The 17,792-nt window shown below is 41.9% G+C and overlaps 1 protein-coding gene across 1 annotated transcript in view; it reads left to right on the top strand.

The window, feature by feature from the left end:
- RDX (radixin) overlaps positions 1-17,792 on the top strand; it is a 1,792,353-nt gene that overhangs the window by 755,671 nt on the left and 1,018,890 nt on the right. The window contains 1 exon segment of the mRNA XM_044072720.1: positions 13,459-13,481. Within this exon segment, the coding sequence (XP_043928655.1) occupies positions 13,459-13,481 (23 nt within the window).

Genomic DNA, 17,792 nt, shown 5'->3' with positions numbered 1-17,792 from the left:
AGATTTTTGTATGATTGTTAATGTGTGTGTGTGTGTGCATTTGGTTTTAATGTACTTTACTGCTTAGGAAAGTTTATTTTTAAACTAGGAGTTTGTGTTTTAAGTCATTATATGCGAGTGACGCCTCCAGGTGTATCTGCATTTAACTCCTTCTGACGCTTCTAGGAGTCATATTGCTTGTTCAATATTTGCATCAATCATTCCAAAACCATGCTATGTACAAGGTTTTAAAAGATTTCATCTCAAAGCTTACACAGTAACAAACTCAGCTGCATTAATATTTGACCCCTGTCTAGTGCAGCAAATTAGATATTAACTGTTTTTATTATATTTATTTATGTAAATATAATTTTTACATTTTTCTAAATGTCAACAACCAAGTAACACAGACATAACTCCTTGGCCTCTTATGAAAGCTCTCAGTTAGATGGATAAAATGCTGCTTGACAGTATGTGTATAACTTGAGTGGCTGCTAAGGTATTTTAAATTGTTTACAAAAAATTACAAATGTAGTGGTTACTGTGTTTACTGTGACTTATAAAATTCAGGTTATGACCTAGAACCTAAAGAATGCTACCACTGTAAAAATAGTTTGTGCTAAAGAGTTTGCCACGTATACTTTTCTTTCTTAATCCCTGTGGTTCCAGAGATATGAGTATTTGAAATGTGAGTACATAATTTGATTCTGTCAAAAGGCTAAGCCTCTTTAAACTATCATCACAAGATTGGCTATTTTTACAAAGTTTTCTGTCATATTCCCATGATTTGTGCAGAATAATTAATAGCTGTTCTCAGAATAATTAATAGCTGTTCTTTCAAAGGGAAACCAGAGTTTGTCATCTATTTGTATGAAACTGTTTACAACAATTTTAACTTGAATAACATCACCTCATTTCTGTATAAAATATTAATAACATATAAAACAAAACCTCAAGAAAAATATTGAATTGCATTACTAAGGGGGATTCCTTATCTTTAACTACAGAAATTAAAAATAATCTCTTGCTTTCTTTTAAATTAACCTCTTGGTCACAACATTGGAGAATTCATACCTGGAAATTTCTCCATAGAATATTCCTAACATCAGATAAAATTGCAAAGTTTAGTACTTGTGGTAATGTTTTATGTTTGTGATGTTCCCAAGCATGCAGGGGTAGACTGGATACATATTTTTATGAGTGCACTAGTATAAAACAATTCTGGAATGATATTAATAATTTTTTGCAAGTTCTGTTCTCAGATTTCTTTATATTATCTAAAGCTTTAGTGCTGCTAAACATAAATGAAGGTCCTCATTTGAAGAGGGACAATCTTTTATTTATTGTGGACAATTCTAGCAGTTGCTATAAAGTGCGTAACGAGGAAATGGAATTCCACTTCACCACCATCCATGGAAGAATTTCTATCTTTAATGAAAAACACACCGCAGAAAGAGAGCAAGATTAAAGAACTGAGAATCTTTCCTAACATGTTAGCAAATAATCTTTGGAGAAAGGTACTAAATCTTATTGAAAATCTACAACTGCACTGTGCCTCTCTCCGATTACTGTAAATGCTTACTTAATTTTATGTTAATCCATGTAGTTTGAATCAAACTAGTTTCTTTTATTGATTTTTCTTGCAGGCCAAATGTAAATAGTGTACATATTTATGTATTAGACTTTAGATTATGTTGTATCTGCAGTAATTTAATTTGTTTGAAAATCAAAATTTCTTGAGTAAAAATATAAAAAAAAGCTGAGGCTCCACCCATTTTAGTTTATAGTGCAAACTTCCTGAGCTCCATTGGAGTGAATGTATTAAAGGACTATCGCAAAACTTGACTGTACTTTTAAAAAGGAGTGCACTTTTTTCTGTCAGTTTAAAAGTTGATTAAAGTAGTTAAAAAATGTTTTTTTCTGTCGAGAAGTGGTGTTTTCTTTACTTTTTGGGGCTGGCAAAATGTTCTTTTCTTTTTACTCTTTTTATGAGAAAATAAAAAGTGACTAAATTTGTACCTGTTTATGCTGCTTGTTTTCATTGGGAAAGAGGCACCATTTTCACCTTGACCGTGGAACAAGCTACCAGTCCTTCTAGCCATGAAAAGAAAAAGTTAAGCAAACAGCCTTCCAACTGCAGCAGGCCAGCACTTTGCCTCAGGTGGGTGACTACTGCAGCCAAAGATGTTTCCTCAGCCACTGTAGACCAGGGGTTAGACGCATCTTTTGTGGCTGTTGGGGTTCCCTCATTGGGCAAGGGAGAGCAGCTCTTGTCAGTCCTGGGAGAGGGGGCAGGGAATTCTTCCCAGTTTGGTCCGACCTTTATGCCTTTCCTTGGGGAAGCTACTGCCATTAATAATACTGTTGGCTCAACTTTTCCTGTCTAAAAGAAACAGAAAGCTAATCATGTGTCGCTGTTCCTCAAATTTCCTTAGATAGGAGTAGCTTACTGGTCTGGCTCAGGATTTAATTTATTTTATCGATGCTTCTAATAAGATAGATTCTGATAAAAGAAAGAGGGATGGCCCCTGTTCTTGAACTAAACAGATTTTAAGATTCTGAACCTGGACAGGAAGATGAAGGGACAAATACAGGATTTTCTCCTCAGATTTCTAATTCAGCAGAGGTCATTTTCTGAACTCCTTGGAGAGTCTCTTTCTTCTGAGAATTATTTCCAGAATGTGCCAGTGGTTTCATGTGGGAGAACACCAAGGTTTCTCAGTCCCTCAGAAAGTACCTTGAGATGTTACTCTCCAGAACTTTCACCCTTTCCTCCAGTTCTGTTAGCTTTGGAAGATGCATCACTGCCTGCTGTTTTCCTGATAGTCCGCCTGCTGCTCTTAAAAGGCTAATAGTATGTATAAAGTTCCTCATTCATTGAAGTTTTTATAGACTCAACCTAAACCTAACCCAACAGACATAGCATTAGTTGATCCGACTGCTGCTAAACATTTATTCAATTCCAATCCTTTTCTTTCTGACAAGTATGGGAAGTGTATTGTTAAGTCTGAGGAAAAAATGTATGCTTCTGCAACTTTTAGAATTTTGAATTGTTAGGTTCATATGTTAGTGTATTCTGACTAATTGTGAAAGTATGAGGAAAGTATGGGGAATGTTTTTCTGCAGTTTCTTCTTGTGAGGAAAATCTCCACTTAAGATAGTTTGGTTTCTTCAATCTTACGTGTCACAACTCCTTGTTTGCAGTGTTACTGTATGACTAAGTAGATGCTTCTTCCAAGTCAATGGCCACCGGTACTGTTTTGAAGAGGTTTGCCTGGCTGCATTCTCCTTTAGAAAGTGATTTAGTTTTTGCTTCCTCTGCTGCAGAGATAATAAGAAATTGTGATTTTTATTAAATGGCAGCCAGAATCCAGAAAGAATAAAGGGACCCCCCCCCCCAAAACCAGGGACAGTCCAACTAGTCAGGTTGACTGTTTGATGGACATCCCACACTGGCATTCATTTTATTCTTCCAGAAAGCATGAATCTTCACTTTTCTTTTTGGCAACAGATAGTTATGAAAAATAATTTCTGAAGGTCATTCCATCAAGGTTACAGATAGCACTAGGAGGAAATTCCTCCTTTCCAGGGTGTAATTCCTCACCCACCAGACCACTCTGTTTCCTCCTATCCTTCAACACATGTTGACTTAGGAAGTTATAGAGACATTTCTTTCTTCCAAGTTGGGAATTTTTTATTTTTAAATTTCAAGGATGTTTTTAATGTCAAAGAAAGAAGATGCATGGATACTAGTTCTGGATTTTTCTTTCCTAAACCTGTTTGTGATGGTGCTCATACTCAAAATTATGTCAGTTCCTAACCTGTTACCTCTTCCTCATTTAAGTTTCCTCGTAACACTAGATTTCAAAGTTGCTTGTCACACCTCTTTATATCCAGACTTCTGGTGTTTTTTTTCAGGTGTTGTGTATCTGGGTCACATTAACAGTTGTCTGCCGTAACCTTGGACTATCCTCCTCACCAAAAGTGTTCACGAAGTGTCTACATCCATTTGTAGCACATTGCAGAATACAGATATTCACATTTTTCCATGTTTAGACTACTCACTTATCTGTGCAAGGTCTTTCCAAAGTGTCAGAATCCCCTCACTGAGAGATCTCTTGAATGTTCTCTTGGAATACCAGCTGGTGCAAGTCTGTTACTCTTTCACACAGTATTGTGTTCCTGGGATGTTAACTAGGCACCTCAATTCAAAGAGCTTTTCTTCCACAGGAAGTAAAAAGATCTGTGTCTAGATCTGTTTGTAAGGGTTTCTACTCTGACTTTGGTCACTGTGAGGGAATACCTCAGAAATGTGGGTCTTATGGCATTTATGATTTTCATGATACCTCTGCCAAGACTGTACATGAAAAAGATACAATGGTATCTGAAGTCTCCTTGGTCGTTTCACCATCGTCCTTTGTCTTTTCAAATCCCAGTGCTGGGGTTTGTCAGTAGATAAATCATTTGGTGGAGACAACAGATGTCCTTCTAGTCAATGTTGCAGTATTCTTTACATATGGGTTGTATTCCACCCATCAACCTGATGTCCAGTCTGTATACAGAAGCTTAGAGTCACTGCCTGTATGTGGGACGTCACACGAAGGCACAGACAATGTCGGACATAAAAGGGACATGTGCATGTACAATCTTCAGAACTTTTTCACCGCCATTCAGAAAGGTTGACTCATACGTTCGCTCTGCTGTTGTATACTATTGATGTCATCTTACAGATAAGTACCCCATAGGGGATTTAATGTATTGCTACTGCCTTTTGTTTTTGTTAATGTCATCCAGAAAGGGCAAGTGTAGGTGTGAAAGGCAAATTCCACATAAAGATAGTGACAAGCTTTGCTTGTTTTGCTTAGGGCCAAATCATGACCACTGGGCCTGCTGTATTTGTCAGGCCTTTGCTCCTAAAACATTGAGCAGTCGTCTGTCAGCCTTGAATCTTTATTTAGAAAACCAGAGATTCAAACGTCTGGCTAGGGATGCTGTGGAGGGTTCCACGAGTGCTTCTGAGCCATATATTAAGAGTAAAGTTAGCAAGGCTAGGCTCGAATCCTCTTTAGCTGCGCCTTCTCCATCCAACATACCCTTTGAGATTGATGAAAACCCATTGGTGTGACCAGGGGTAGGGTCCGCTCCTTCAGCGGGTATCAGTATGGAAGCCATCAGGAGTGCAGATCCTAGCACATCCGAGGCGATGCAGACGTCTGGTTCAGATGACTTAGGGGAACCGCAGCTCGTTATTGCTGAAGACTCTGGGACTGTTCCACCTTCTTTGTATAGGGAAGTGTTGGAGGTAAGGCCTTTGTCCACCATTTCTCCCCAATGGGAGAAATATGTTAAAAAGTAACAAAACACTAGACATGTTCCTACTCCTCCTACCCATATGTCAGATTGGGAAGGTTTTTTTGCAGGGTTTCACTTAAGGCTCTGAGGCCTCCAGCTTTTGCTTCTCCTATAGCCAGCCAGCCCGGCCTTCTCTCCAGTGCTACCTTCTGGGTCCCAGGGGCCTTCTTCATGGCAACCTATGGAATTCCAAATTCATGACACTGATTCTGAGGAGTGTTCCTCAGATGAAGACTCCTTAGCATAGTCCACACAGATCCCTTCTCCTCTCTTCTATGCTTCCCCAGAGGAAGAGTCTAATGGGGTGACTCTCCCATTGAAGAGCTTTCCTGTGGGGAAACTATTAATACAATGAGGGAATTCTTTAAGTGGGATTCCTCTCAAATCTCAGAAGAACAAAATAGATATTATGAGCTACTCCATCTGGATGCCCCTGCTCCTTCAGCAGTTCCACCAGTCCTGCCAGCCTTCTTAAATGCCTTTAAGGCAGCATCTAAGACCCTTGACTCGCAGGCCCCTGCCCCTAAAAGATCTGATCACTTCTATAAGGTCCCTGAGGATTGCAACTTTATTTTTAAATGCCCCTCAGCTGACCCATCTGTGGTTTCCATTACTTCAGGTAAATCTTCACGGCTATCTCCCACAACCAAACTGCTTGCTTCTGGTAAGGAAAGTAAATTTTTGGGAAGACTGGGTAAGAAGGCCTATACCTGTTCCACCTTGGCTATCAGGGCTCTAAATTATCAAATATGCATGTCTAGGTTGCTTTGGCTGTGCTCACACAGGCTACCCGGACTCTTTCCCCATTGCCTTAATCAGAAGCTAGATCATTGGCTCTTTCACTTTTGTCAGCCTCCACCCAGGTAGCCAGACACTCAATCAAGTGTCAAAAACCACAGCAAAGGAACAAACCGCAAACAGCTTTATTGGAACAGTTGTGCATCACTTCCGTGCTAATTTCATCAAGTAGGACATCTGGGTATCCTCTAGCCTTAAACATATTTAAAATAAACTTTAACTCATCAATAAATACTATGCTCGAGCTGTCCATCCTGGCTGCTCAGACCAGTTGTTCTTTTACTATGGACTTTTTCTGAAAGAACAGTTGTGCACTGGTGAACTCTAAATAAGAGTTTGAAAAAGTTGGTTTTCTGTAAATTTTAGATTCCATCATATTGTCTCCAGTAATAAATCATTCTACATCTAATTAGGCAATATTGTCTCTACTATGTTGATGTGTAAATTTCAGGAAACCAACTGTATCATTAATGTATACATGAAACTGCTACAATTCCTTCTCAGTACCTTTCCACAAAATAAACAAATCATCCAAAAACCTTGTGTAAAACAAAATATTAGTTTGGAATATACTCTGAATTATGTACTGTTGTTCCCAATAGTTCATAATGTAATTTGCAAAAATGGGAGCGCAGGCTGCTCCCATAGCTTCCCCCGTTTTTTGCCTATAGTACTGGCCTTCAAAATATAAGTAATTATTCTGAAGCACCATTGATGTTGTCCTGGTCATATAGGCCAGTTTTAAGTAGTTGAATCTCTAACCAGGCTAAACCTTCTACATGTGGGATGACAATGAACAAACTAACCACATCAGTGGTGACCATAATTAGATTCTCGTCTTTTATTCTACCTACCGTATCTAAGAATTCCCAAGAATCTTTACATATGTATGGAAATGTCTTTAATCTTGCCTGTAATTTTTTTATCCAAATATTTTCTTATGAAACTTTCGATAGTTTTCCATCAACTGTAGGTCTAAACTGTGGGTCCCTAAGTCCCTTATGGACCTTGGGAATTCCAAATATATTTGGTATCATAGGATACTTACTGTGCATGTATGCATGCTCATCCTCATTGATTTGCCTCTGGTACAATATGTCAAACAAATCAATTTTCCTATACATAACATGCATCTCATTAAGGGAACTCTCTGTGTAAGACCCGTCTAATAACAGGGTATTAATCCCATTCAAGTAATTAGCCTTATTCATGATAACAATTCCATTTCCTTTATTTGGTTTCATTAAACGTATGTTGATAATGTTATATTATACTTATGATATTGGACTTAAATACATTACGAGGCAGAGACGGACCGCAAAATCAACACTTTTGAGGTCCCTTTTCTGACAAAACCTTCATCATTCATGAATGGTCCAGTAATGATAATAAATATTAATATATATATATAATATAAAATTATACTGCAGGTCAAATGCTAATATCGTTTGACATTTTCTGAGTCTGATGTTGTTGATTGTAGTATATCTTCTAGCACTGTACCCATGATGGTCATCGTGTTTCACTGTTGCAGTCATTACACTTGGGTTATCCTGCTGGCAGGCTACCTGCAGTCGGCCTGAATTCTGAAGTTCTGGTCCAGTGTCTGTTGCTGTCGCCTCTTCCCTGACGTCAGTGCGCCAGGGGTATAAAAGATGCAGCTGACGCCATTTTCTTCAGTCTTTCTTGCCGCGTGGTGCCCGAAGCAAAAGCAGTTCGCAAATGCCGGTCGGCCAACTTCTGAGATTTTCGAAATTGAATTTCAGATCCGAAGTCTTCAATAAAGCCAAGTACCCCATTGGGGAATCTTTTTTTCTTGCTCCAGACCGATGTCAGAAAAAAGTTAACAATTGTATTCCTTGTGGGAAGCAAATACCTCATAAGGATTTTCATTCTTACTGTATTCCTTGCCTAGGCCCTGACCACGACGTTGCTAGTTGTCGGTTTTGTGCTAGATTTAACCAACGCGCTATTAAGCATCGGTACGATTTTGCTTTTCATTATTTTGGCAGAAAGTTTAACTATATAATGCCGTCGGAACAACCGATGACCAGAATTCATAAAAAACCCAAGGATAAAGACAAGAACAAGCATCCGAGGTCCAAAACCGATGACAAAGCCTCTTCTAAGCCAGTCGCCAGTTCGCCGGTGCTCAGTGAGGCGCTTTCGCAGCCCCTGACTCTCGCTACCTCAGAGCCACAGGCCACCTCAGACTCCCACGTGGAGACATCTAGGCCTCTGGATACTCAAGGTATTGGCCCTTCGGAAATTAATCCCTCAGATGTGTCTGGAGCCGCTGAGTAGGCATCTGCTTCTGAGGGTGTCTTCAGACCTACACAACTTTATGTAAAGCTTACTTCAGCATCAAAGACAAAGGCTAAAACAGCTTTAAAGACAAGGAAACAAGTACAGCATTCTCCAGGACAGATTTCTATGCCTAAGAAACAGATGCTAAAAATGGCCGAAGACCTGATTACTTTGATCAGGGGTTCCCATCCCCCTCCTGATAAGAGGCCTAGGCAAGACACTGAATATGATTCCTCTGATCAGGTTTCCATTTCCTCTGATTCCTCTTCAGAACAGGGATGTTCTATTCCTCCCTATGAGGATTCTGATGCTGAAGATTCAATTCCTTCAGCTTCTCCTCCTGAGGACTACTCCTTTGGGGAAACCCTGCATACCATGAGGGAACATTTCCACTGGGAGAGCCAAGATTATTCCGATTCTAAGAAAAGGCTCAGCAATTTTCTTTTACTACCTCAGCACAGACCTCTTCCAATTCCCCCTGTTCTAGACATAGTAGATGATGTATTTTCAGAGTCCGGACTGTCTCCCGACTCTTTACCTCCTGCACCTGTTTAGCCAGACAGATACTACAGGGTTCCAGATTCTCATAAATTTCCATATAAAAACCCTGCTGCTGACCCAGAAACTATTTCTCAGGGTCTCAAGGGGGTCAAGGCTGCTACTGCAAAAAACCCTGTCCCCTCAGATAGAGATTCAAGGGCACTGGACAGATGGGTGAAAAAAGTTTACACTTCTGCTACCTTGGCTGCAGGGCTTTAAATTGTCAGTTTCATATGCTTAAATATCAGCAATACTTAATGTCTCTGCTAAAACAGAAAATGTTGGCAAATTCTGAATATTCTGAGAACAAGGAAATGCAGGATTTATTGCATGCAGCTGAACAAGTGGGAAAGCATACTTTGCAATGTGGATATGATTCACTGGAGGCCTTTTGCAGGGCTGCTGTAACAGGTCCTGTCATTAGAAGGCATGCTTGGTTAAAGGAACAGAATCTGCCTGATCATTTTAAAGCATAATTATTGGATGCTGCATTACAGCATGATACTTTGGTGTTAAGGCAGAAGAGGTGTTGAAGAAAGTGGAGGATAAAGCTAAATCTATGCAGACAGTCAAGGATTTCTTACAGGTACAGCCACCCAGATTTAGCAGGAACTGGCCTTCTAAGAATTGGTCCTTTCCCGTGTCAGACAGGCCACAAAGAGGCAGATACAGGTGCCCTAGAGGCAGGCAACAGCCCAAGGGCTCATACAGGCCCAAACAATGGGGTGCTTCTACCTCCAAAAGCGGAGAAGACAAATCACAACCATTTAGGAAACAGTCCCAATGACTTCCCTCTGCCATTGCCAAGCATTTATCTTTTGACAGCACCATTAGGGGGAAAGTTAGCACTTTTTTCACAAAGTTGGCACATGATCACCTAGGACAAATGGGTCTTAAATATAGTTTCTCAGGGCTACAGGTTCCACTTTCACACCCTTCCAAAGGCAAAAAGTATGCCAGACCTGCCACACAATCAATGGGCAGAGGCACAAAAACTAGTTTTCATCTCTCATGGACATGAGGGCTATTCAGCCAGTGCCACAAGAGCAGGGACAAGGATTTTACTCAAGACTTTTCTTAGTTCCAAGAAAGGACAAAGCATGGAAACCAATTCTGGACCTGTCTACTCTAAATACTTTTCTGGACATCCCGAAATTCAAAATGTTGACTGCAGCAGCTTCTGCCCATGAAGGCTTGACTTGTAAATTTGGACCTCAAAGAGGCATACCTGCATGTCCCAATCAGACAATATTGCAGAAGATACCTCAGATTCATAGCTGGCTCAATGCACTACCAATTCTCTGCACTGCCCTTTGGCTTATCTACTGCGCCCAGGGTCTTCACAAAATGCCTGGCACCAGTAATTGCATTTTGCAGACAGAGGAATTCAGATATATTCCTACTTGGACGACTGCCTTATTCAAGCAGAGACCAAAGACATTCTACTAAAGCATCTGGTGTTTGTAAAAAGATTACTAATTTGCCTGGGGCACACAGTAAATGAAAAGAAATCAAAACTAGTACCCTCTCAAGAGATAATATTCCTGGGTGCAAACTTAAATACAACTGCCCAGATGGCTTATCTCACGCCAGACAAACAAAGGTAACTGACTTCTTACTTCGAAAGTATGGCAACAAAGACCCAGTTATCTGCAAGAAAAATTCTGTAGGCTCTGGGCTACATGACATCCTGCATTCTGTTAATTCCATATGCAAGACTGCATATGAGGAAACTACAATGGTATCTAGAAAGTGTTTGGACTCAACATTGCCACAGCCTGGAATCATTAATATCACTCATTCCCTGCCTGCAACAGGAGTTTTGATGGTAGGCACAGGCCTGTCACCATAACAAGGGATAGCCATTCACTTTACCCACAGCCAGGCAAACACTAACAACAGATGCATCAGATTATGTCTGGGGGGCCCACATGGCAGGAAAATGTATTCAGGGCACATGGCCCGCAAGTCAAAGGCATCTTCACATCAATCAAAAAGAGATGCTAGCTGTACAAAATGCCCTGACAGCCTTCAAGGACCTACATCATCCAGGACAGCTGCTGATAAAGACGGACAACACCACAGTTATGTGGTACATAAACAAGCAGGGGGGCACACATTCCTACACCCTCTGCAGACAAGCCATGATTTTGTGGAACACGGCATTGACCTACCAAGTACACCTGCAAGCACAATTCCTGCCAGGAAAAACAAATTCTCTGGCAGACTAAGCAGAAACCTCATGGATCCTCACGAGTGGAAACTAGATCCACAAATCTTCAACATAACAAGGAAATGGGGATGCCCAGACATAGATCTCTTTGCCTCCCCTCACAACTGCCAACTTCAGAGATTTTGCACAAGGACTTATCGCAAACAAGCATGGAAAGTGGATGCTTTGTCATTCAGTTGGAACAACCTTGCAGTGTATGCCTTTCCTCCACTTCCTCTCCTCCCCAAGGTACTCCTAAACGTCAGACAAGAGAAGCCGTAAATGATTTTGATTGTCCCGGATTGGCCACGCCAACACTGGTACCCAATCCTAAGGAGCTTGTCCCAAGGCCCAGTCTGGACATTGCCTCAAATTACTCATTTACTGACCCAACAAAACAATCGGATCCTGCACAGCCAACTCAGAACCCTAAATCTCTTGCTGCATGGCGGATACTCTAACCATTCAGAATACACCTCTCTCTAAAGTGGTTATGGATGTTATTTTAGAGGCCAGGATGCCCAGCACCAGAAAATCATATGCAGAAAAATGGAAGAGATTCTGTGCTTGGAACCAGGCACACGGATTTGACACGCTTGTTCCAAATATTCCTCAGATTTTACAATATCTAACTGAGATGCTGGACAAAGGCCTGTCCTTCTCATCAATTAAGATCCACGCCTCTGCCCTTTCAACTCATTACAATATGGAACCACCTATTTTTTCACATCCATTGCTTAGGCAGTACCTCAGGCGGGCCAAAAACATAAAACCTCCAAGGAGAGCACCAATACCTGCATGGGACCTCGATTTTGTCTTGGAAAAACTCACACTGCCTCCTTTGGAGCCAGCCAGTACAGCTGAGATAAAATTATTCTTATGGAAAACAGCTCTACCCCTAGCAATAACTTCAGCAAGAAGAGTCTCAGAGTTACAGGCATTAATAGCTGTGGAACCTTTTATTATCTTCCATCAGGACAGGGTTTCTCTAAGGACAAATCCAACATTTATGCCTAAGGTAGTGTCCAGTGTGGCTCTTAACCAAACCATTCATTTGCCTACCTTTTACCTAAACCCACAGAATAAAGGGGAGAGACTTCTGCATTCGTTGGACATACACAGGCAGCTATGCTTCTACTTGGATAAAACTAAAGCTTTCAGAAAGACTGAGCAACTTTTAGTGGCATATGCTGCAGGATCACAAGGAAAAGCTATCTCAAAGCTGACTATTTCAAAATGGATAGGACACTGCATTCATTTCTGCTATTCACAACATGGCAAATCAGTGCCTAAGGGCATTAGACCACATTCTACCAGAGCAGCAGCCACCTCAGAGGAATACCAACCAATGATATTTTGGAGGCTGCAACTTGGACTTCAGTGCACACTTTTACTAAGCACTACCACTTACCTCTTTACTCTAAATCCAGAACAGGCTTTGCCACTGCAGTTCTGCAGGGCCTTATAGCCACTCCTAATTCTATTTAGACCCAGCTGCCCAACCTCACCTTTGGGATTCAACCCAAGTGTAATGACTGCAACAGTGAAACATGATGAACATAGTACAGATGTTCTTCATTCCACATTGCTGCAGTCCTAACTATTGGGTAGTCCGCTGTCCAGTCGGCCCGAATACCAAAGTATATGGCTGACGTCGGTCAGGGCGCATTAGACTGACGTCAGTACGTCAGGGTACTAATGCGCATGACCGACGCCATATCCTCAGTCTTTTTTGCCGCATGGTCCGATGCAGAAGCAATTTTGCGAGTGCAGGTTGGCGTTCTGAAAGTTTCTGAAGTCAGAGTTTCAGACCGAATCAAAGTTGGCTAAGTACCCGTTGGGGAATATTTTGGTTTTTCTTGCCTCATTATTTAACCGGATGTCAGAAAAAGTGAATAACTGTATTTCTTGTGGGAAACAGATACCTCATAGGGATTACCATACTTTGTGTATACCTTGTTTAGGGCCTGAGCACGACGTTGTTGGATGCCGCTCTTGTGCTAGATTTAACAAACGCACTATTAAGAGAAGGTTAGACTGTGCCAGGTTAGTTTTTGGGAAGCGTTGTAATTATAAAATGCCGTCGGATGCTCCGCCCGCTTCGGGCAAAAAGCGCAAGGATAAAGCAGCAAAGCCTAGAGTGGAAGAACCGACAGTCCCTGACGCCGGTTCTTTAGAAGGCTCTGTGGAGCCGGAGGTTCTGCCAGGTGTTTCTTTGGAGTCTCAGGGAGAGACTTTATTATTACAGGATGTATCCTCTCAGGAAGTAGGCCAGGCTGAGGGGGCTTCTCAGGTGGCTGTTCTTCCCTCTCTTCCTAAGGTGGTTAGGGCCTCCCCCTCTGTTTCCAAGGCTTCTTTGAGAGGCAGGCCTAGTGTAGCTTCAGTGGGGGTTTCTCCTAGTGCTTCAGGGTCTTTGCCTAAGAAACATATGCTTAAAATGGCAGAGGATTTGATTACTATGATTAGAGGTTCTATGCCCCCTCCTGATAAGAGGCCTAGGGTGGAACCTGAGTTTGAGAGTTTTGAGCACTGTTCGAGGCTTCTGAGTCTTCGGCTGAAGACTTGCAGGAGTATCCTCCTTATTCTGATTCTGATGTGGATGATTCTACTCCTTCAGCTTCTCCTCCTGAGGATTTTTCATTTTCAGAGACTCTGCATTCCATGAGGGAGCATTTTAAATGGGAAGGTCAAGATTTCTCTGATTCCAGGAAGAGGCTTAGGGAATTCTTGTTTTTACCCCAGCATAGGCCTTTAGCTATACCTCCTGTTCTGAATGTGGTGGAAGATGTTTTGCAGAGGCTTCCCTGAATCCTGATTCTTTGCCTCCTGCCCCAGTTAAACCGGATAGGTACTATAGGGTGCCTGAGGCTCATAAGTATCTTTTTAAGAGTCCTAGGGCAGACCCGGAAACTGTCTCTCAGGGGCCTAAAGGGTGAAGGCCTCTGTTGTTAAAAATCCTGTTCCTCCTGATAAAGAGGCAAGGGCTTTGGATAGATGGGGAAAGAAAGTGTATACTTCTTCCACTTTAGCCATGAGGGCATTGAATTGTCAGTTTCACATGTTAAAATATCAGAATTACCTCCTTTCACAATTGAAATCTAAGGTGGATGCTCTGGCTGAAGGTATTGAGTGTAAAGAGTTGCAGGATTTAGTTCATGTGTCTGAACAGGTGGGTAAACATTCCTTGCAGTGTGGTTTTGATGCTGTGCAGGCCTCCTCGAGGGTGGCTGCCACTGGTTCTGTTCTTCGTAGGCATGCCTGGTTGAGAGATCAGAATTTAGCTGAGCATGTTAAAACAAGGATTTTGGATGCTCCTTTGCAGTCTGATGTGTTGTTTGGTTCGCCTGTGGAAGCAGTTTTAAAGAAAATGGAGGACAAGGCTAAGTCTATGCAAACTGTTAAGGATTTTTGCAGGTGCAGCCTCCAAGTTTAGTAGAAATTGGCCTACTAAGGGATGGACTTATCCTGCTTATGATTCCCAGTCTAGGGGTAGGTCTAGACGTGGTAGGGGCAGAGCTCAAGGTTCTTTTAGGCCTAGGACAGGAGTTCCCCTGCTCAGACTTCTGGTGAGGGCAGGGGTCAGTCCTTCGTAAGCAGACCCAATGACCTGCCTTTTCAGCTGCCAGTACATTCTCGCCTGGCAGCACCTTTGGGAGGAAGGCTGTCTCTTTTCAAAGAAAATTGGGATTTAATTACCCAAGACAGATGGGTTCTGGATATCATTCACCACGGTTACAGGTTTTATTTCCATACCTTGCCTCCTTTCAAAGGCATGCCAGACATTCCTCCTCTACAAAGAAAAGAGGCTCACAAGCAAATTTCTCTGTTGCTTCAAATAGGGGCCATTCAGCCAGTTCCTGTGCCAGAAAGGGGCCTAGGATTTTATTCTCGCCTGTTCCTAGTACCGAAAAAGGGAAACACGTGGAGACCAATTTTGGATTTATCTATCCTCAACACTTATCTGGACATTCCCAAGTTCAAAATGTTGATGTTACAACAGCTTTTACCTCTGCTGGGCAAAGATCACTGGATGGTAACTTTAGATCTCAAGGAAGCTTACCTTCATGTGCCTATAAGACTAAGTTGCAGGAAGTGTCTGCGTTTTCGAGCTGGAAATTCTCATTATCAGTTCTCTGCATTGCCCTTTGGCTTATCCACTGCGCCCAGAGTATTCACAAAGGTTCTGGCTCCAGTGATAGCTTACTTCAGGCTAAAAGGAATTCAAATCTATCCTTACTTGGATGACTGCCTGATTCTAGCTCAAGAAAAGGAAGTCCTTCTACAGCATTTGGATTATGTCATAGCAGTGCTAAGATGCCTAGGGTATTCTGTGAACGAAATAAAGTCCAGTCTAGTACCCTCTCAAGACATGTGCTTTCTGGGTGTGAGACTGAATACAGCAGCCCAGATGGCCTTTTTAACCCCGGACAAACAAAAGAATCTTTCCAGTTACTTCCATCAACTATCTCTTCAGTCCGGGCTGACTGCAAGGACAGTCCTTCAAGCCTTAGGGTTCATGGCATCTTGTATTCTGGTGCTTCCCAATGCCAAACTGCATATGAGGAAGCTGCAATGGTATCTCAAAAATGTATGGACACAGCACTGCCAGGATTTGGACACTGTCATTCAAATAATACCTTGCATTCAAAAGGAATTTTTGTGGTGGGCTCAGGAATGTCACCTAAACAAGGGACTCTCTGTGACCCGGCCAGAGGCGAGTCAGATTCTAACGACAGATGCCTCAGACATTGCTTGGGGAGCTCATCTAAATGGAAAGTGGATACAAGACAAGTGGCCTGCCAGACTACAGCATCTACATATCAACATGAAAGAGATGTTAGCAGTCCAGTTTGCATTAATGGCTTTCAAGGAGTTACTTCTTCCAGGGCAGGTGTTGATTCTAACAGACGACACAACTGTCATGTGGTACATCAACAAACAAGGGGGAACTCATTCTTACCCATTGTGCAGGCAAGCAATGATTTTATGGGAGACTGCGCTCAGCTTGCAACTAACTCTTCAGGCAAGGTTTCTGCCGGGAGCACAGAAGTCCTTAGCAGATGTGTTAAGCAGACAAATCATGGATCCCCACGAGTGGAAACTGGATCTTCATGTATTTCAAAATTGACAGTGTCATGGGGAACTCCAGACATAGATCTGTTTGCTTCTCCACTAAACCACCAGCTGCCAAAGTTTTGCACAAAGAGGTTTCATCACACAGCTTGGAAAGTGGATGCTCTTTCTTTCAGTTGGAAAAATCTTCATGTGTATGCTTTTCCCCTCTGCCTCTTCTCCCAAAGGTGCTTCTAAAGGTCAGACAAGACAAGCCAAGGATGATTTTAATAGCTCCAGATTGGCCTCGACAGCACTGGTACCCATTACTGAGGAGTCTGGTAAGGAAGCCTCCATGGCCTTTACCCTTGATTCCACACCTGTTGTCTCAGAGGGACGGTCACCTGCTCAATGTCAAGCTTCACTCTCTTCATCTAACAGCCTGGCATATTCTGTTTTGAAAGACAGCAGGTCTCAACTTCCTCAACAAGTTTTAAATGTGATTATGGAAGCCAGGAGACCTAGTACAAGGAAAGTGTACGCAGAAAAATGGAAGAGATTTTTATTTTGGAGTGCAGCAAACAATTTGGAGATTTCTGAGCCTAATTTGAGTGTGGCTCTTCAATATCTTACTGAGTTATTGGACAAAGGTTTGTCTTTCTCTTCCATTAAGATTCATGCTGCAGCAATTTCAGCTCACTATGATTGTGACCCACCATTGTTTTCGCATCCTTTGTTCAAGCAATTTCTTAGAGGGGCAAAGAATATAAGGCCCCACGTAGAGCTCCTACTCCTGCTTGGGATCTCAATTTTGTGTTGGAGAAACTTACTCTACAACCTTTTGAGCCTCATGGCTACTGCTGAATTGAAATACTTATCATGGAAGACTGCTTTTTTGTTGGCCATTACTTCTGCAAGAAGGGTTTCTGAATTGCAGGCCCTTATGGCGGTTGAGCCTTTTTTGATTTTCCATAAGGATAGGGTATCATTACGTACTAATCCTTCCTTTATGCCTAAGGTGGTTTCTAGTGTGGCTTTAAACCAAACTATTCATTTGCCTACTTTTTATGCAGATCCTCAAAATAAAGGGGAAAAGATTTTGCACACTTTAGATGTACACAGGCAGTTGCGTTATTATTTGAGCAGGACTAAGGATTTTAGGCAGTCTCAGCAGTTGTTTGTTTCTTTTGCTTTGGGTTCGCAGGGCAAGCCTGTGTCAAAACAAACTATTTCTAGGTGGATTGGGTTTTGCATTGCATTTTGTTATTCCCATCATGGCAAGGAGATTCCAGTTGGGATTAGGCCTCATTCCACTAGGGCTACTGCCACTTCAACAGCATTTCTAAGGGGTGGCAACTAAGGATATTTTGGAGGCAGCTACTTGGAGTTCAGTGCATACTTTCTCTAAGCATTATCACCTTCCTCTCTACTCTAAATCTAGGGCTGGTTTTGCCACAGCTATTTTGCAAGGCATGTTGTCAGTTCCTGCTTCCTTATGATTTGCCAGCCTCCCTTACCTCTGCTTTGGGATTCTACCCAATAGTTAGGACTG

This window comes from Protopterus annectens, chromosome 5.part0, assembly GCF_019279795.1.
Source record: "Protopterus annectens isolate FY-2018-M chromosome 5.part0, PAN1.0, whole genome shotgun sequence".
Taxonomy (NCBI): domain Eukaryota; kingdom Metazoa; phylum Chordata; order Ceratodontiformes; family Protopteridae; genus Protopterus; species Protopterus annectens.
The sequence above is the reverse complement of the archived record's forward strand: the minus strand, read 5'-3'. Positions and strand labels throughout refer to the sequence as shown.